General features: G+C 37.0%; 1 protein-coding gene across 3 annotated transcripts in view; it reads right to left on the bottom strand.

Moving 5' to 3' along the window:
- Positions 1 to 670: 670 nt before the first annotated feature.
- Positions 671 to 21,168, bottom strand: part of LOC149838341 (MADS-box transcription factor 14-like) — a 36,892-nt gene continuing 16,394 nt past the window's right edge. Inside the window, exons 3-8 of one of the 3 annotated variants that reach the window (XM_090006526.1) lie at positions 14,110 to 14,174; positions 13,937 to 14,036; positions 11,147 to 11,188; positions 2,054 to 2,095; positions 1,844 to 1,956; positions 671 to 1,056 (exon numbers count right to left, since the gene is read on the bottom strand). In XM_090006526.1, the coding sequence (XP_089862652.1) occupies positions 945 to 1,056; positions 1,844 to 1,956; positions 2,054 to 2,095; positions 11,147 to 11,188; positions 13,937 to 14,036; positions 14,110 to 14,174 (474 nt within the window). In that variant the 3' untranslated portion in view covers positions 671 to 944. Of the gene's footprint in view, positions 1,057 to 1,627; positions 1,957 to 2,053; positions 2,096 to 11,146; positions 11,189 to 13,936; positions 14,037 to 14,109; positions 14,175 to 21,168 lie in introns of those variants that run through there. The other 2 variants (XM_090006525.1, XM_090006527.1) reach the window with 2 other exon arrangements.

Here is a 21,168-nt window from a genome sequence, read left to right as displayed (position 1 = left end):
AATTGTCTTCGGCCTTGAAAGAAGCAAATTTTGTCCAGTCCAATACCGACCACTCTTTTTAATAGATGGACTGACCCCCAATTCCTTATTATGTTGATGACATTTTGGCAACCGAAAATGCTATCTTATCAATCAAAGAATTTTTGGGTTCACGTTTTTATTTGAAGGACTTGAGGTAGTTAAAATATTTTTTGGGCATTGAGGTAGCCAGGTCAAGAAAATACATCTTAGATATGTTGTCTGACACAGGCATGGATCAGAAGCTTCATCTTACTGCCCAAGATGGCAATGTTCTTGAGAATCCAACCAAATCTCGACGTTTGGTAGGGCGTCTCATATACCTGAGGCATGACATTGTGTATCCTATCTATATTTTGAGCCAATTTATGCAAGAGCCACTGATTCCGCTTTTTGAAGCTGCTTTACGTGTTCTTAGATATTTGAAGGAAAAGAATTCTTCTACCAGCTAACACTGAGTTATAGTTATTGCGATTTTGATTGGGCAAGCTGTCCCATGACCCGACGATCGGTAATTGGTAGGGGTCTGTCTAACCCCACCTTTCTATGTCTAAAAAAACTCATATATATTCTTGCCACCCCAAGATCCGCTTACTACTTTTGGAATCATAGCATTAGAAGGACACTTGACGGGCAATGCAGTAGCCCATAAGAGGGAGTGGATTTGAAATTTTCATTTTGTTTCAAGAAAAAGCTAGTGAAGTTTGTATTATTCATTTCACATATTAGTAACGACAATGACTGTAATATGGATACGGAAAACTCTTTATCACACTCTGTATCACATTCATATGTTTTAGAGGACTAACAAGACAGAGATAATGGCAAAGAGAAAGGGTGACCATGACAAAGCTGATGACCACAACGATGATGGTGATATGACATATTAGCTTCAGATGGACTCTCAAAAAAAAAAACTGACCACTTCACTCTGTCATGAGCCGAAGAGTCCATGGAGGCATGTTATTGATGCTAGTCTGAGTTTGCAGGTGTTGATGTGGGGACTCCTCTGCCTCTCTATTTCTTGCTTGATACGCTCTGTAACACATAATACCCCATGTCCAAATTCAGTGTCACCAATGACAAAATACACATCATAATTGTTTCAAAAAACATGGATAGATCTTGAGCATTAGTTGTTGATGCCTCAACCAATCTGAACAGAATCATTTTTCCAAAAAGATTAGGAAAATCGATCTGAATTGAACCAAACCAAATCGAATCTTTTTGAATTGGTCTATTTTATAAAAAGAAATCGATTTTTTTAAGAAAAAAAAATCATAAAAATATGGAAAAATAAAAAAAAATCAAGAAAATTCATCTAATGGAAAATACAGAAATGAAGTAAATGACGACTTAGATGTTCAATCAAATTCCATATAAAATATAATAGTAAATAAATATAATAATTACCACAGAATATAAAAAAGAAAGACGAAAACTGATTCAATCCAGCTTCAATTACATCAACGAGGTACTGATGATTCGATTAGAATTCCATTTTGACTACATTGGTCTCAACTACAAATAAAATTCCTTGGAACATATGAGCATGTATCCACGTACATGCAAACCACTTGAGGCACACACACACAAGCACATATTCAGTTTTTAATTTGCTAAAACCACTAAATGAACTATTATTTTAGAAGGAAAAATCAAGAGAGAGAAACTGAGACTTGCTAATAGCATTCTCCACCTTCATTGTTCAACACTATGATGAATCCCACAGTGTGAGAGATGAGGATCCAATACATTCACATTGTGTGCAATAAATATCTCACCAAGAAATGCTTGTGATGTCCAGATGAGAAAGAATTCATACCCACTATCTGGAGTTGGAGAATGGCTATTAAACAAAAAGCCAACAGTTCGGCTCTGTGGCTGTTCTGAACGTGCTGATTGTAGGCAATTCAGAGCTGCTTCCTTCTCTCGAAGCTGATTTCAATAGTTTAGAAAACTTGATGAAAATCATGAGCATTGAAACAAGAAAATCGGGATTGAATTGACCAGAGGAATGATGGAAATGACTAACCTTATTTTGGATAGCCTCATTTTGCTCCTGCAGTGACTTCTCCTGGGTTCAACCAAATTACAGGAAAGTTAACAAAAATAAGGGAGGTGTAATATTTCAGTATGGTCTCATATTCCATTTTTATCATATTATGTTGATTGAATAGATGCATTCATGAAAAGCTGCAAAAAAGTTTTCCTTCACAAACATGGACGGATGGAAATAAATACTACTCCAGAAGAACAGAAGACAACAACAGTGCAGTGTTTTCAATTTGAAGCATACTTGTTTAAAGACTTCAAGGCATATATGAATATATGAGCCCTTCTGAGGAAATCGATCATTTCTTATAATTAGGCATTATGGAAGTTAATAGGGCAGCTATTACCAATTGTTGTGCAACTACCTTATTCAAGAAAGCATAATTCTGGTTAACAAAGAATAAAGAAGTACCCACGTCTAATACATATACTTAATGAGGTAGCACAGTTGGCGCCTATCTTTGAATAGAGCGATTCTCACTACGATGTTCTCATTTTTCATCTCTATCAACTTTTCTTACTGTTCTTGAATATGAGCCAATTAATTTTCACAAAATGCTAAAGACTGTACGCCCCAAAAGAAGGCAGAGCACGCACAGAACTATAGAGGAGAAAGAAAAAAGGGCTAGCGTTTTGATTTCTTTATATTTCTTTCATTCTGTTCCTACTCACAGCATGCTTTGATCTTTAACAGCTTTCGAACAAATATAGGAGCTTTGGTCCAAAATCTTGAAATTAAGCATCAATTACATCTGTGTACACATTTGTATAGCTAAGCTGATTGACATCACAGTGCAGCCAGCACGACAATATAAGGGAAACTTAAAAATGTCTACTTTAAAAAATACTGGAGTTCTTTGTCTTAGTCTACTGGATAATTCTGATGGGATCAAAGGTGAGGAAATGCACGAAGAAGATAAGCTTCTTTCTGCCAAATGAGGTTATGCACTTCCAACCTAGTAATGTGCTCCTAAAAATAGGCATTAGGTCCATACGATTCTTTTACAAAGTCCTACTCCCACACATGTTTCTATGAATTTATGTATGAATGGCTACTCCATCTGCCTAGTGGAAAGTAGTATAGGAAGAGATATTCCAGTAAAATTTGATATCTTACATTGGATTGTATAAATGATACATATACTCGACATCCCTTGATTATAGGGATAAATAAAAAATAAAAAGGGGAAGCCGTTACAAATTTTGTTACAGGTGACTAATATACCACAACAACTATGCTTTCATCCCAAAATAATTGGGGTCGGCGATATGAACCAAAAAAGAAAATCATTCTCGGTCTTCCACATGAATCCTTCTCCTCCAATCATTTCTATCCAATGCCATGTCCTCGGTGAGGTTCAAAGCATTCATATCCTTTCCTATCATCTTCATCCATGTCTTCCTAGGCCTACCCCGACCTCTTTTAACTAATATATTTTCCCATTTCTCCATCCTTCTAACTTGAGCATGATTAGGCCTTCGCCGAATATGTCCAAACCACCGTAAACGATTCTCTCTCATCTTATTTTCAATGGGTGTGACGCCTACCATCTTACGTATCTCCTCGTTCCGAATCTTATCTTTTATTGTATTTTCACACATCCATCTAAGCATACGCATCTCATCTACACTCATTTTTTGAATATGATGTCTCTTGGCAACCCAACATTCCGTACCATATAGTAAAGCAGACCTAATAGTCGTCCTATAAAACTTTCCCTTCAACCGCAATGGCATTCTACGATCACACAACACTCCAGTTGCTCTTTTCCATTTCATCCACCCAACCTTTATCCTATGATTTACATCTCCATCAATTTCTCCATACTTTTGAATGATAGATCCCAAATATTTGAAACAATCATCCACCGGTATTTCTTGCTCACCAAGCTTCACTACACTCCCATCACTACTTCGTTGTTTACTAAACCGACATTCCATATATTTTGTCTTACTCTTACTCAACTTAAAACCTCTTGCTTCCAATGTCTGTCTCCATAATTATAACTTAGCATTAACCCTATCTCTAGACTCATCAATCAAAACAATATCATCAACAAACAACATACACCACGACACATTTTCTTGAATTGATCTCTTAAGCTCATCCATCACTATAGCAAATAGGAAAGAGCTTAAAGCAGATCCTTGATGTAACTCAACCGTTATAGGAAAATTGGTTGTCACCCCTCCAATAGTGCGGACATTGGTTACTACTCCTTCATACATATCTTTAATTATATTAATGTACTTGAGAGAAACACCTTTCTTCATCATTGTCCACCACAGAACGTCCCTAGGTACTCTATCGTATGCCTTCTCCAAATCAATAAAAACCATATGCAAATCTTTGTTCCGCTCTCTATTTCTCTCAATAAGTTGTCTAAAAAGATGTATAACTTCCATAGTTGATCTTCCAGGCATAAAACCAAATTGATTCTCCGATATCATGACAACCTTCCTCAACCTAAACTCAATCACCCTCTCCCAAAGTTTCATAGTATGACTCATGATTTTTATACCACGATAGTTTGTCAATCTTGTATATCACCCTTATTCCAATAAGGAAAATGCTGGACACTTCCAAATGACCACCAAAAGATCACGCATGATCCAATAAGGCGTGATCTCATGCGTGTGTGTCATCCTTATCTCTTTGACACTCACCCTCAAGCCGAGAGTGTAGGTACGTGACTCCCAACTTGTATATAAGAAATTGAAACCGGTCTCGTGGATGGGCCTTAGTGAACACATCTGCAAATTGTAATTTTGTGGAAACATATTTAGTGCATATGGTTCCTGACTGCGCTTTTTCATGAACAAGATGATAATCAAGCTCTAGTTTGCTCGTGAAATACTGGATTTGTTGCAATGTGAATGGTGGATTGGTTATCACAATATAATATCATAGGATCTTTATGAATAACTCCAAAATCTGCTAGATTTGCCTTTAGCGGAATTAATTCACATGTTGCAGCCACCATGGATCGGTACTCTGCTTCGGCAGAGGATTGTGAAAGAGTGGCTTGTTTCTTGCTTTTCCATGAGAGAGGACTAATGGACAACATGGTAAAATATCCTGTTATAGACCTTGAAGTCATTGAACAACTACCCCAATATGCATCATAATAAGATGATAACTTGAGCTCACTTTCGATAGGTAACAAAAGTCCATGATCTAGCGAGGATTTTAGATATCTCAAAACTCAGATAGCAACACTATAATGTGGCACTCTGGGCTCATGCATAAATTGGCTTAGAATATAAACTAAGTATACGATGTCTGGTCGAGTTACTGTCAAGTATATGAGACGTCCTACTAACCTCCTGTAACACGTTGGTTCTTGAAGAATTTCTCCATCTTGTGTATTCAATTTAAGTTTTTGATCCATTGGGAACTCCATCGGTTTTGCACACATAAGTCCTGCATCAGATAATATATCCAACACATTTCTTTTGACTCAAAAAAAATCCTTATGGTGCTCTAGCCACCTTAATTCCCAAAAAGTATTTTAATCGGCCCAAATCTTTAAGGTGAAACCGTGAGTTTAAAAAATGCTTGATCCAAGCGATGACATAGTTATCATTCTTTGCCATAATAATGTCATCGACATAGATTAAGATGACTACGATTTTTTATCTAGCCCTCTTGGTGAAAAGAGTATAATCTGGCGATGATTGTGTAAACCCAGCTTCCTTGAGCACAAATATAAGTTTGTTAAACCAATTTCTAGATCACTGTTTTAATCCATAAATTGATTTATTTAATTTTCAGACATGATGAGACCCCCCTGACGTTAGTATCCCAGTGGAAAATCCATATAAACTTCTTCGTGAATGTCTTTGTGCAAGAATGTGTTGTTTATGTTCAATTGATAAATAATCCAATTGTTAATGGTCGCAAGAGTGAGTAAACAACACATGGTAGTGAGTTTGGCCACCAATGCAACCGTCTCATTATAATCAAATCCTTCAACTTGGTTATAGCCTTTGGCGACTAAACAAGACTTATAACACTCGATGAATTAATCAAATTTATGCTTGACCTTATAAACCCATTTGCATCCAATGGGTCTTTTTCCCAGTGGGAAAGAGATGACGATCCAAGTATTATTCGCTTCTAAAGCTTGGATCTCCTTAGCCACAACTTATTGCCAATACAGATGCTTAGTCGCTTTGTTATAATTGCTCGGCTCAACATCATTAAAAATAGCTAAAAGAAAAGCCTTGTGGGAAGAAGAAAATTTAGGGAGAGCAATAAAGTTTTGGATGGAATATGATTGACGCGAAGAGGCATGATCATGAGAGAATGATGAAGCTCGCTTGAGTACCATGGCCGAAGAACAAATGTAATCAAGAAGGTATAAAGGACATGTATGGGTTCTCGTGGAGCATTGAGTAATGGTTGTTGGTTGATTTTCTGGATTTGTATCCGTATCTAGTTTTGGAGGGATAATGTTTGGTTCATGGTATGAATCTGGGGATTGTGGGCCGTCAATGTCTTCTGTGACCGAAGAGCCCGGATCTAGATATAAAGTGTTCTTGGTGAATGTATCCTCAATAGGATTGGGTACGACAAGTGCCATATTGGAAATCTCGTGTTGAGGTTTTGTGATGAAAGAAAATTCATTTTCATAAAATAAAACATCTCGACTGGAAAAAATTTCATGAGTTTGCAAATCATAAAGACGATATCCATGTTGATTGCGTGGATAGCTGATAAAAATGCACTTTCAAGATCTTCAAGAAAATTTATCTCAGATTGGGCCAGATATGAAGCATAACATAAACATCCAAATACTCACAAGTGATCATATTTGGTTTTGGTTTTGAAAAGAACTTTATATGGAGATTTGTTTTGCAAAATGGGTGTGAGAATGAGATTGATCAAGTGTGTGGTGGTGAGGATGCACTCTCTCCAAAATTCAATGGGTATATTAGCTTGAAAATGCAAAGCACGTGCAACCTCGATGAGGTGTTGATGCTTGCGTTCTACCTATCCATTTTGTTGAGGTGTTCTCACGCAAGAGCGTTGATGATCAATCCCATTTTGATGGAATTTTTTTCATATTATGAGATAAAAATTCAGCACCATTGTCAGTTCTAATACTTCACACTTGGCTTTTATATTGAGTTTTGACAATGGCACAACATTTTTGTCAGAAAACTAAGTTTCTGACCTATATCTCATGAGAAATACCCAAGTGCAGCGAGAATAATCATCCACAATAGTGAGAAAAAAAGTGCACCTGTGTGCGATTGAGTTTTGTAGGGTTCCCATATGTCACACTGCACAAGAGAAAAAACTTCAGCACTCCTATTAAAACTTATTTGAAATGAAAGTCGAGTCTGCTTAGCACGATGATATACATCATACAAACGATTAAAACAATCAGACAGTTTACCAAGTTCTTTAGATAAACAAACAATGCGATCATATGATGGATGGTCGAGTCTCATGTGCCAAACTTGGGTGTTTGGTGATTGGGTTGATTAAAGTACATGACTGGGATGAAAAAGAGGGTCAAAAATGGTAGAGTCCGTCGTGAAGCATACCCGCTCCAATCAGCCTTTTCGTTAAACGGTCTTGAAAAACACAAAATATGGGAAAGAACAAAGCAACACAATCCAGAGATTCAGTTAGCTTTCCTATTGATAAGAGATTATAGTGAAAGTTGGGAAAGTGAAGCATGTTGGTGAGGATCAAATCGGGCGATAATTAGGTTTTTCCAAAATGGGATGCCCACATAGTATGACCATTTGGTAGCTTAACAAGTTTTTCTTTGGAAACCGGTTGAATATCAAACAAAGAACTCAAATGAAGAGTCATATGATCTGATTCCTTTGTATCTATAATCTAAGGAAGAACAGATGAAGAAGAAAAATGAGAATATGATGTATTACCTGCAAGATTAGCAGAGACTAGCTTAAAATCTGGATTAAGCCATTAAGCTATTTGCTTAACTTGATCCTCACATAGTTGTGGCAAGGCTGGCGTCCTACTGATTTGAGTTGACTATTGTTGGTTCATGGCTACATTTACTGATTTGCTTATGTCTCCCATATCACTAACATTGTTTACTCTGCTGCCCACTTTTTCGGTGCTACTTTGACTCTTACGATGGCTGACTGGATAGCCAACTAAGCTAATAGCAACGAGCTTTAACATGGCCAAGCATACCACAATGGTCACATCAGGGTCCTCCTCGACCTTCATCCATGCCTCAATTATCATTGAGGCGACCAACGCATTGTCCATTACCCTTTGTGATCAACAAAGCTGAATTGGAAATATCATTCATGGATGGCATCAAGAGGCACTGAGTTTCCTCTTAACTCAACAAAGAGTAAACTCGACTTATATTCGGCCCTGGTTCCATGGCCAAGATGTTGCTTCAAATCCTAGAATGAGATTCATTAAGGCCAATAAGAAACTCAAATACCTTTTTCTTTTATTGGCATCCACATGTACAAGTTGGAATTGTGGATTGCAAACCCAATTCCTCCCAATATGATTTTAAGGTATTGAAATATGTGGCCAAGGGTGACTGATCTTGGCGTTGATCACATATCAATTTTTTTAATTGGTAGGTGCAGGTGGAGTTACCTCAAGAAAACCTTTCTACACAGTCCTTCCATGCTTCACTTGTAAGAACCATATAAATGATGTTCACAATATCCTTATTGATGATTCAAGAAAGCACCATATCATTGCATCGGTGCCACAATTGATAGTCACTCGAGGTGGCTTCTGGTTATGGCAGTGAGCCATCCACGAAGACCATCTTATTCTTTGCATTTAGCGCCATTCTCATTGTCTATTTCCAAGTAGAATAATTATTGCCAATGAGTAATGTTAAAACAATAACAACATCGAGATGATCAGAATGATGGAGATGATATGGTGACAAAGGAGAGGACAAATTTCCTTCATTGTTGGGATCCTTAGAGATGTTAACAATTTTTGATGCCATAATCGATTATGAGTGATCTGATTTGATAATAGGTAGATTAGTGAAGAAGATGGTTGTTGATGGGTCGATGGATAGTGACCCACAATGAAGGTCATGCCTGCAACAACGTCTATGTAGAACCAGATGCTTAGAGGCAGCGAAGATGAGCAAGCTGCAGGCTGGTGCTATCAATGAACATGAACCGAGAACCTATGTTCTCTGCGATGGTATCGACAAGAGATGAGAGTCCCACAAGAACGGTCAGTTCTCTATGGTAACAAGAAAAAAATGACCATTTAGAAAGAGCAACAACACCAATTGAGCCCCTTGGGACTCGCAACAGCCACAACAAGGAAACATGCTCAACAAAAATAAGAACCAAGATCGGATCTTTGGCTCTGATACCATATAGGAAGAGATATTCCAGTAAAATTTGATATCTAAAATTGAATTGTATGAAAGATACATATACTCGATATCTCTTGATTATAGGGATAGAAAAAATGGAAAGGAAAAACCGTTAGAAATTTTGTTACAGGTAACTAATATACAATAAGGAAAATGTTGGACACTTCCAAATGACCACCATGAGATCACACATGATCAGATCATGCATGATCTCATGCATGTGTGTCATCCTTATCTCCTCATGTGTGTGTGTCATTCTTATCTCTTTGACAAGTAGGATTGGTAAACAAGCTGAATGAGTCGAGCTCAAGTTGTCCGAGATCACCTCATTAAAAGTGAATTGTAGCTCAAGCTCGTTGTCGGCTCATGAGCTCGTCATAAGCCAAGTTGAGGTTTACCACCTAATCACAAGCTGACTTTTTTCTAAAGAAAATGTTTGTTTTTTGAAGAGTTCTTTATATATATATATGGATAAATATTGGCTACTAATAAAGGTAAAGAATTAATGAGTAGAAATCACTTTTTTCTTAAAAAATTTCAAATGTTACGGATGCGATCTATATAGTTTGTTTAGTAAGAAACTTGTTTTGAGTCATGTGATTATGACAAGTAATTAGGTTCTTAAAGGGTCCAAAAATCAATGGCCCATAATGTGCCAAAATTTCATAACTGAAGAGATCACATTTTTACATCAGAAAAGAATGATCTAAGGTTTGATCCTTAGCAAACAAACCATGTTGAATACATCTATGCGGTTAGATTGAGTTGATACAACTTGCACCTATGATTTCTAGCTCATTAGTTTTGTACCTTCATTAGTAGCCAATATATATATATATATATATATATATATATATATATATAGAGAGAGAGAGAGAGAGAGAGAGAGAAGTCTACATGAACAGAGCTGAGGCGAAAGCCCCTTGTTAGGGCTCAGCTCGTATATGCTTTACGATCTGTTTGTAGTGCAATTTATGAGTCCAAAAAGGTTTTTGATGAGCCTAATTCATGAGCATATCATTTCATTTGCCAGCCCTGGAAAGTCCCTGCGGATCATATCAAAACCCCTACTGTCAGGATGCTACCAATGTGGCTTTTTCGTTGACCATTATGGTATCTAAAACTATGTCCAAACAAATTAAGGGAACCACATGAGGTCATTTAAGGCAATATCCCTACCTAATTCTCCCAAGGACTGTAGATAACTTGCGACTGGTTGGCGATGCATATATTTTTCACATTCTTAACTCGCTTCTTAGGACATCTCTACTGTCTTATAGGACACATGTCTACTATCTAACAGGCTACTTACAAGGGAATCACTCATATGGTAGGGGCAACTGGTCACCAAGTTGAAGGGACATCATGAGTTTGAAACCCACGGGTGCAGTTGCTTGCCGCATGGTTGAAGCTGGGCCATATACTCCCAGATTGGCAAGGGGGACTTCACTAATTTTACCAACTAGAGTCCTGCCAATGTGCAGTTGGTGATTTAAGGGGGAGGGGGGGTGTATGCCACAAGGACAAGGTGTAAGTAACAGGGGACACGTCATTTTTGCCTAATGTTCCATTAAGAATAGTGTACAAGGGGACATGACACGGGAGCAAGCTGGAGTATATACTAGTTACTAATTTTCTTGCTGACAAATGATATTTTTAGATTATACATTGTTTACTGAAATTTCTAAAATAATTCATACAAGGTCACTCACCTTTCTGCGAAGTTCAGAAATGGAATCCAACAAGAGCTGTATCTGCAAAAAACCCAATATTACTTGCAAAAGATTAAATCAACTTTTTCTCACAACCACCTAAATTCCACCATGTTATCAATAACATATATATATATATTGTAAGCATTATTAACAGAAAAAATATGTGGCAAAAGCATCAGTCAATGATCAATTTTAGAAATATCAAGTAAAATAGCTGAGTTCAAGCTAATTGTACCTCATCACCATTTATAATCAAACACATTTGCATTATTTGGTTATGCAACATGCTAATAAGCACAAATAACCCAGAAAACCACAAAAGTTATATAAATTATATAACAGAGCACACCAACTAATTAAATAAGAACTACAACCAACTGCTATCCTTTAGTCACATTTTGATTGAATGCATGTTTCCTTAAAAAAGTTAATAAGATATAACATACACAGTAAAATAACAAACTGCATAAATACACTTTGAGCATGTTCTGAGACATCGTGTGTTACGGACCCTTTCCTGCTCCGGGTCTGACCAACCAGATCTGCTCCAAGCCAGGACCCGCCTAGTTGGGATTGCACAAAGGAAGTTTTCTCTCTCCCAGGATTCCCAGAAAAACTCGCCCAGCCTGGAATCCTACCCAGGCTGGGACACTGGTGGGACGGCCTCCCTTAGAGTTCCCTTTAGGGTGAGAACTGTAGCCTATGCCTTTGCACTACCCAAACTTCAGACAAACAATAATTCATCCTGCAGGCAGACAACACAACACAAGCAGAGAATGGATGAAGATTTGATGATGGAGATTCGATGACTCTTCCTTTTTTCAAGGCTACAAGTCCATACAAGAATATACAAAGATGTTTTATTGAGTGACATGGGGAACCCAAATTCAAGGAACCACCCAGAAGTGGATTACTAGGTATGTTGAAGGACTTGGTTTTCGTATACGAGAAAATGTCAAGCATCACAACCACTTCTCTTAAGCAAGCTATTCAACATGCTTTAGATATTGGAAAGAAGTTGAATAGGAAAAAAGACACCCCTCAGCGTACCCAAACTTCAGTAGATAAAACTCAATCAAGACTCAATCCAAACATCCCTCCCTTAAAACCCATCCAAGACCTTTCTCAAGACCCAAATCCAATTCAAGAAGATTTAGATTCAAACTCTTGTCTTGAATCCAAATCTCTTATGTTGGGCCCTCCTAAACCCACCATGGACCATCATGTAAGTTAAGGTATACATGGATATATATGTATATATTGTCATATATACATATTTGTTTCATATTGTACATATATATAAATATATATATATATATATATGTATGTATATAATGATATAATAGGTAAATACCCTCTAGGGGTATTTTTATCATTTTACTCATGTACCAGTATTGTTTATTAGGAACAATTTTTCTCTTATTTATTTTTTATCTTTTTTATTTACTGTCCTTTTTATAAAGAGCATGAGCGCTATAGTCAAAAGACCATAGAGTCATTGGAGGCTCCCCAACGGTCATATCGATGACCGTTGAGAGCCCCCAATGGCTCTATTGGGAGCTCCCCAATAGAGCCCCATGCTCTCCCTTTATGTATAAATAGGGGTTGAACCCCTCTCTTGTAACTAATGCTTCTCTTAAGCATTTATGCTCAATAAAGATAAATATTTTTATGTTTTGTGTTTTTCTATTTAGTTCTTTAATGTTTTATATATGCACTTAGTGCTTTTGTTGTTCTCCCCTAGAGTCCTCTTTAGGGTGAGAACTGTGTGTATTTTTATTGTCATCATCTTGTAAATCTATAAATAGATGTACCTAACTTAAGTTAATTTTTAGTGAAGTTTATTCAAAGATTTCTGTAAGCTTTGTTCTTCTCGTTCTCTGAGGTAACACATTGCTCCCTCGACTCTCTTCCATGCCTGTCATCGATCCTAAGGGAATATATTTTCTCCCTCCCTTGCTATCGATCTCTCCATCCACCTTACACTTCCTTGTGTAGCTGACCAGGAGAGATGACTCTCTCTCTCTCCTCCAATGTTGCACGACCCTCCTGCTCATAGTGTGCACCTTTCTATAGAGTCATGCCTCATGTTCAGTTCCTCAGAATCCGTAGAACTGCCTTTCGTGGGAGATTGGATTCTAACATAGTGTTATTTTGAATGTATCATACTTTTTTGTGATAAAACTAAAAGGAGATATATAAACAAAAATACATGCAAATTAGTTTCAATGCCAATTATTTACTAGGTTTCTATCATGACTGTTTGATGAATTTGCAATAAATTCATTCTCATCTATTACAAGCTATCAGACATTTTGTCACCATGTTTTTTAAATAAACTACCTTAATAGAGAAGTAACCTTTTAAAGTAACTACCTTGAATAAACATGAGAATACGTAGCTCATGTTTTTAAAAGAGAAAGGGAACCTTCCTACCTTTTTATGGACGTCGAAGGTTGAAGTCCTCATCATCCTTTGCACGTATTAAATTCATCTTTAAATTAAGTTAAGAACAAAAAGAAATAAAGAAAAAAAAGAAAGATAACAAGGTAAAAGAGAATCAATTATAGCAATAAATAGTGAAGACAATTCAAAAAGAAAACTAACAAAAAAGAGAAAGCAAACCATTCACTTTTTGTTCTAAGAAAATTCAGAAGGAAAACAAAGGTTTCAGAAATACATGGACTTAATACTGACTGTAATAGTATCACTAACCAAAATAACAAACAGGAAGGTGTACAAGAAACCAAAAGGATGTTGAGAAGAAAAGCAGCCAACCCATCTCACCTTTCTTGATCTAATTTGTTTGAGAGAAGAATCAAGCTGATGTTCTAATTGTTGAAGCTCCTTCACACTCAATGGCTCGAGATCTTCACCCATGTAACGCCTGCAAAAAGGAGTCTAAATGATGGCCACCCAACACCGTAATTCTATTTTCATGCAAGAATAATTATGTTCACCTTTGAGTTTTCTGAAGGTGCTCAAACTTGAACTTCAGCTTCTTGTACTCTACACACCAACTTTCCTGCTCAAATAACATAGCACAGACAAAAGCGCCATCAGTACAATAGAACAACAAAAAAGACTTTTTTGACAGAAAGGAAATTCTATTAAAAATAAAAGCTTTGTGAGTAGAGGAGGTAAACAACACACACACACACACACACACACACACACACATATATATATATATATATATATATATATGAAAAGAGGGTATGGTCGAAGAGATCTGTCAAATCACTTATTTGACATCTTCACCGTCGGTGAGGATGCCAAATCACTTTTCTAAAAGTGTTTGGCAGATCACTTGATTTGCCCTCATCGTCGGACCTCCTTCTCATCTGACATCCATCAGATGCACCTGGTGTGTTCGTTGGATTTTTCCCCACTTTTAGGGGTTATAGCGGTGGTCCAAGACTACACGCACATATATGTATATATGGCACACATTGATCAATGGCGCGTGTTGTGTCTGATTATCATCAGACAAAAAATGTTGTATGATGATACACATATATATAGAAGAGGGATGGTCCATCACTTGTCTTTACCTTTAAAATCTATATGTTAGATATGTTTATTGGCAAATCTAATTATATTGATGTGATCTACATAGTTGAAAACATATGATTAGACTCTTGAATCAAACTTTTTTGACCTCACAAAAAAAACTTTGATTTAAGAGTCTAATCATGTGGTTTTTTCAACCATGGAGACCACATTTGCCAAAAAACATATCTAACCGTATATATTTTGAAGGGTGAAGATTAGGGGTTGACCACTTAGTAGGTGGAGCATTCCTCTTCTCACTCTCTCTTTAAATATATAGGAAAAATATTAGCTACTAATGAAGGTTGTAATGAAATAGATTAAATCCAAAAGACTTCACTTATGGACTTGCAAGAACACACTTCAATCAAGTATAACACTTGATTGAATAAGCCACACCACCCTCGCAAGGGTAAAAAAAATCTTGTTATTACATAGGAAAGCTCTTAAAGAGTTAGAAAATACAAAGGCCTTGAAAGCCTATTTATAATACAAAGAGATACAAAGGAGCAACTCTAAGTAGTTGTTCGGCTGCTCCCAACAGTCACATTAGCTCCAACAACTAGTTGGTCTTCCCCAAGAATTCTTCACAAACGTAGTGGCAATCCATTTTAATATATTTTGTCCTCTCATAGAATATATGATTGCTTACAATGTATACAGTGCTCTTGTTGTCACAACATAATCTAGAGGGTTCATGTGAATACTCAAATCCTTTAGTAGTTGTCTGAACCATACTAACTCAAACATAGTCGTTATGGCACGATACTCAACTTCAGTAGAAGAGAGGGACACCTTTTTTTGCTTCTTGTATCACCATGAAATTAGAGAATCACCTAAAAAATACAAAAACCAGTGGTTGAGCGTCTATCATTCACATCCCTTCCCCAATCAGAATCAGAATATACAATGACTTCTAACAAGAAAGATAATGATAAAAATAATCCATAATTGATAGAATTATTAATATATCTAATAATTCTCATTACAACACTCATATGTATTGTAGTGGGAACATACTGAAATTGACTAACAGAGTGAATAACATAAGAAATATCATAACGAATAATAGAGAGATAAGACAAAGCTCTAATCATTTGTCTGTATGGAGTTGAATCCTTCAGAAGTTCTCCATCATCTTTCTTCATTTTTGCATTTATGACTTTTGGAGTATCAACTCATTTTTCATCTGTGAGTCCTAATCGTTCTGTGATCTCTGCTGCATTATTAGTCTGTGACAAAAAATAACCACGAGGTGAATAAGTCACTTTTATTCAAAGAAAATATCGTAAAAAAATAATATTTGTCATATCAAAGTTGTCTTTAAGCACATATTTAATATGATTAACTCCCTGCTTGTCACCTCCTATGATTATTATATCATCTACGTATAACAGTAATATTATCATTCCTGTATTAGAAGACTTAACAAATAACATAGTGTCAGTAAAGCAAGATTTAAAATGAAGTTGTGTCATCACACTACTGAACTTATCATACCAAGCTTTGGGAGCTTGTTTTAAACCATACAAGGCTTTTCGTAACCGAAGAATTTTCTCATGTGCTAAATTTAAACCTGGTGGAGGATCTATGTAAACCTCTTCATCCAGATAATCATTCAAAAATGTATTTTTGATGTCCATTTAAAAGATAGGCCATTTTTTAATTGATGTTATAGAAATAAGAGTTTTAACAGTGGTCATTCGAGCAACTGGAGCAAATGTCTCGTCATAGTCTATTCCATATTTTTTACTGTATCCCTTGGCTACTAGTATAGCTTTATATCTTTCCAATGTCCCATCCCATTTAGTTTTTATCTTATAGACCCATCTTTATCCTATAGTTTTTCTTCATTTAGGTAATGTTTGGATTTTCCAAGTTTTTGCCTTTTCTAAAGCTTTTAAGTAATCATTCATGGCCTTAATCCATTCTTTGATTATTTTTATCTTCATGGTAAGATGTTGGTTCTGTATATGAGTGTGTGGCCATTAGACATGATCTATACCTTGGTTCAAAAAACTCGTAGGATACAAATCTACTAGGGGCTTTTGAAATTCTTACGAATTTTCTAATACTCGAAGAATCTACACATTGATTTTGGAAATATCTTTCTAAAGCACATGGAGAATGGTCTTTGGTGTGTCAAGTATAAGTTTGTATGTCATTATGAGATGGGTCTATATTATTAAGACCCTCATTTACATTCTCATTTGCATTATGAGTGTCTTCATTTTCACTCTCATGCACATCATGAATCTTTTCACACTTTTCATGTTCATTGACAAGGTCAAAAAGAAATTAATGGTCACAACTCTCTTGAATTTTTTCCTTGCTAAAACCATTTTTGTTTTCAAAAAATGTAACATTTCATAAAACATATAATTTGTTTCTATCAATATCATAACATCTATATCCCTTTTGATTTTCGGCATAGCCTAAAAAAATAAAAGAAATTGCTTTTGGGGAAAGTTTGTCATTCTTATTGGTACAGACAAAACATTTATATCCAAAGACTCTTAACCTTTTATAATCGAAAGATGTTTTAAATAAATTTTCAAAAAAAGAGATATTTTCATATTTTTTAAAGGCATTATGTTTATCAGATAGACTGCTGTAAGAGCGACTTTGGCCCAAAAACTTTGGAATATTTATTGAGACAAGAAGTATTCTAGTGGTCTCAATAATATGTCTATGCGTCCTTTCGGTTAGTCCATTTTGTTGAGAAGTGTATGAACAAGATTTTTAATGAATAATCCCATGTAGACCAAGGTAATTTTCGAACTCTTTTGACACAAATTCTCTCCAGAAATCGGTTCTAAAAATTTGAATATTGGTTTTAAATTGAATTTTTATATAACAATGAAATTATTTAAAACAATCAAATGCTTCTGATTTTTGTTTAAGAAAAAATATCCAAGAGGGTCTACTATTGTCATCCACAAACACAACATAATAAGATACACCTCCTTTGGATACAACTGGAGTCAGTCCCCACACATCCGAATGCACTAACTTAAATGGATTTTTAGATATAAATGTCTTGGCCCAAAGGGTAAAGACTTCATTTTACCAAGAATGCAATCTCCACAAACAAAATCTCTTTCTTTATAACTTGTAAGAAATGAAAACAAGTGTAATTTGGACACACTATGATGTCCTAGTCTTTTATGCCAATTTTCTATATCTTTCTTTTCCACAAAATTACAAAAGGTATGTTTTGATAACTGAAGATTGTCCATTACATAGAGATCTCTTCTTCTATGGCCTCGCTCAATCGGCTTCTCGGACTGGAGATCCTGTATTAAATAATCATTAGATGAAAATAATACTTTGCATCTATGATCCATAATTTGAAAAAGAGATAGAAGATTTAAATTTAATTTTGGTACTACTCTAATATTCGGTATGTGAAAGATTGATTGTTTTTTTTAAAACCTTAAAACTTTTGATTTTTTAAGATATTCTGTCGGCGATTGAAATATAAGAATTATTTGGGTTAATATGACATTCAGATAATATGGAGTCATTTAGAGTCATGAAAAGAGACACCAGAGTCAAAGATCCAAGAAGTCTAAAGAGGGTCATCACTTGTGGATACGACCACTCCCGAGAAAGAAGAAGCTTGAGTTTTGAACATTGGTTGTAGTGCCATCATTAGTTGAGCCAAATATAGTTAGCCGATATATTTGGAGTCGTTTACATCATTCCTTACAAATGATGTTCCCACCGAAGCAATCCTTTTATCATATTTATGATCTTCTTTCTTTCTTTTGGGACAAAATGACTTGATGTGTCTCGGTTCATAACAATGATAACATATGATTTTGCCACACTTTTTGTATTCATAATCATTTTCTTTGTCGCTTCTTTCATAGTTATTTGAGTTTCATTCATTCTCATTTTTCGCAAAGTGAGGAGGCTTATAACTCTTAGTGTGATTATCGGGCGTTGACATAGCAAGTATGGACTCTTCATCTTTTGAGGCACAAGGTTTCTTCAGTCTATTTTCTTCCATAGTTAACTCCTCAAGAGTTTCTGTAAGATCCATGATTTAATTTGATGTAATATTTCATAAATATGTTAAAATCAATGAAATTTTTTTGTTCTGGCCATTTCTGAAAATTTGCTCATTTTAAGAATCGGGTAAAATCGCATAACTTTGCATAAAAAAGCAATTGCGATAAATCTAGAGCGAATTGACTTCCGAAATTTTTAGGGCAAGTTTGGAATAGCGTTATGGTGATTCACCTCGAATTTGAGGTCCGAATGATGAAAAAAACCCGTCAGTTCATGTGAATTACGAAAGATCGCTTAGAAATTTTACGAGGGCCTAAACGAGACCAATTTCGCTCGAAACGAAAATCTCTTGGCTTGAATAGTTGTGTGATGACATCCACATTGACACTATAAAATAAAACTATTACACATTATGGAAAAATATTTGGAAATTAATAAAAAATTAAAATCGGCACATAGACAATTTGTTTTTCCATTGGTAAAAGTCGACCAAGGCCACTTTCGTCCGTTTTGGAGGGCCTTGGACGACCAAGGCCATGGAACCAGCTAGTCTCATTGACCAGCTGGGTTAGTGGCATGGTTGTGAAGGACTTTTTAAAAGGCTCATAAAGGGAGGGCCACGATTGGCCCTACCCAAATCATTAAAAAGATAAATTTTAAAATTTTAAATATAGTAATGTCATGTCATTAAGAGAGAAAGGAGGACGTTTTTGGGCTGGAAGGCGCCATCCCCCCCCTTGGGTTTGGCGTGGAGCCCTTGCATGCTTGTTGGGCTTGGGATTTGAGAGATCCCAAGGGAGCTCCTTTCAAGAGGAGTTATGATTAACTTGGACCATTTTCTATTGGATATATGGGGCGGCAGCCCCATGGAATCATTGTAAATATTAGTAACATTATTTGAATCTTGATAGCTAAATGGAGGGGCTGGGCGACGATGGAGAACCGTGCTCCACCCCAGCCCTCCATCTTGGATGGATGGATCCTAGCCATCCATCTCAAACCACACCTTATAAAACCTTTAGAGAAAAAAATCGGCCCCCCTTGTTGGGTGATTTTTTTCTAACTCTCTCTCTCTCTCTTACTCTCTCTCCCACACTCTCTTCCCCTCTTACCTCCTTCCTCCATCCGTGGGAGCCTCCTTGGCGTGGAGAGCTGCAACATCACCTTCCTCCATTTCTCCAAGCTGCTCAGGTGAAGACTCAAACTCGGCTTCGGTACCCATGAAACCGAGGGAGATTTGCATCTATGCATGCAAGCCCAACGGTGGATTAGATGTAGAAACCTGTTTCTTTTCGTTATTTTACTGTGTTTAGTTCAGCTTAAATGTAGCATCCGTTTACAACAGGTTTCTTCCATTTTTCCTAAGTGTGTTTTTCAGTTTTTCTTTGCCAATGCATGTGGTTTCTAATTAGTTTGCAGTGATGTATGTCTTCACTTATTTTTCATTTCGGTTTTGGCTTGTTCTTGGGCATGGCAGCCAATGTTGGGTGCGCTGGACTGAGCTGGACTCATCCAGCACGCACCCAACTCTTTTGGAGCTCGTTTGGGGTGCATGCAGGCACATCCGTGCGCTGCAGCCGTCACCCCTCACCTTGAACTCACTTTTTTTTGGCGTGTTGGGCTCAACCCAGTCCCAAATCGACGGGACTGATGCATCAGCCGTGGATGTGGCTTGGGTCACCGTGTGACCCAGCCCCATTTGCTGTGGGAAGTCGTGGCTTCCAGCAAAGACATTTTTTTTATTATGTCTTGCTTCGTCATCGTTTTGTTCTTTTCTCTTTTTTTGGGGGTTTTCATGGTTGGCGCATGACCAACCGATTTCGGCATGCAGATTGGGGCCAACCCATGGCAGGCGCCCAACCCTTTTCCTTTAGTTTGGGTGTGAGCCATAGGCTCTAGTCCTTGGTTCTAGTGATGGCACGGTCTGGTCCCGTAGACCAGACCCTTCAACCATCCTTGCTGAACCCGGTTTGGAGCTGGGCGCATTTCGGTTGGCCGGCGCGCCCAACCTGTGAAACATAAGTATATTGCTGTGAAAAAAAAAATATTTAAATGTATCTTTTGTTTTTCTTTTTTTTTGTGGCTTTCGATTTTGGCTTGGTGCCGGTCTGAACCATGGGTTCAGACCAGCACTACAACCCGGTTTGACCGGCTGTGTGCGCGAGTTTAGCTCAGCTCGACTTTCTCTTTGGTTGGAGCTGGGTGCGCACCACTTGGGTGTTGTGCACTCTTGGCGTTTGGTTAACCCCTAGTGGGTGCAAGTCTGAACCGAGGTTCAAACCTGAACCCTTTGGCAGTCTAGCTAAAACCTGGTGCTAGCCACAACTCCTCTATTGTTGGAGCCGGGTGCCAGCTGTATGGTGTTGGGCACCTGGGCCGTGAGAGCTGACCCTTGTGGGTCCGGGTCTGAACCGAATGGTTCAGACCTATAGATGGCTGACAGCAGCCCG

The sequence above is a fragment of the Nuphar pumila genome, chromosome 5 (genome assembly GCF_984573655.1).
Source record: "Nuphar pumila chromosome 5, dmNupPumi1.hap1.1, whole genome shotgun sequence".
NCBI lineage: Eukaryota > Viridiplantae > Streptophyta > Magnoliopsida > Nymphaeales > Nymphaeaceae > Nuphar > Nuphar pumila.
This window is presented reverse-complemented; position numbering and strand designations above follow the sequence as displayed.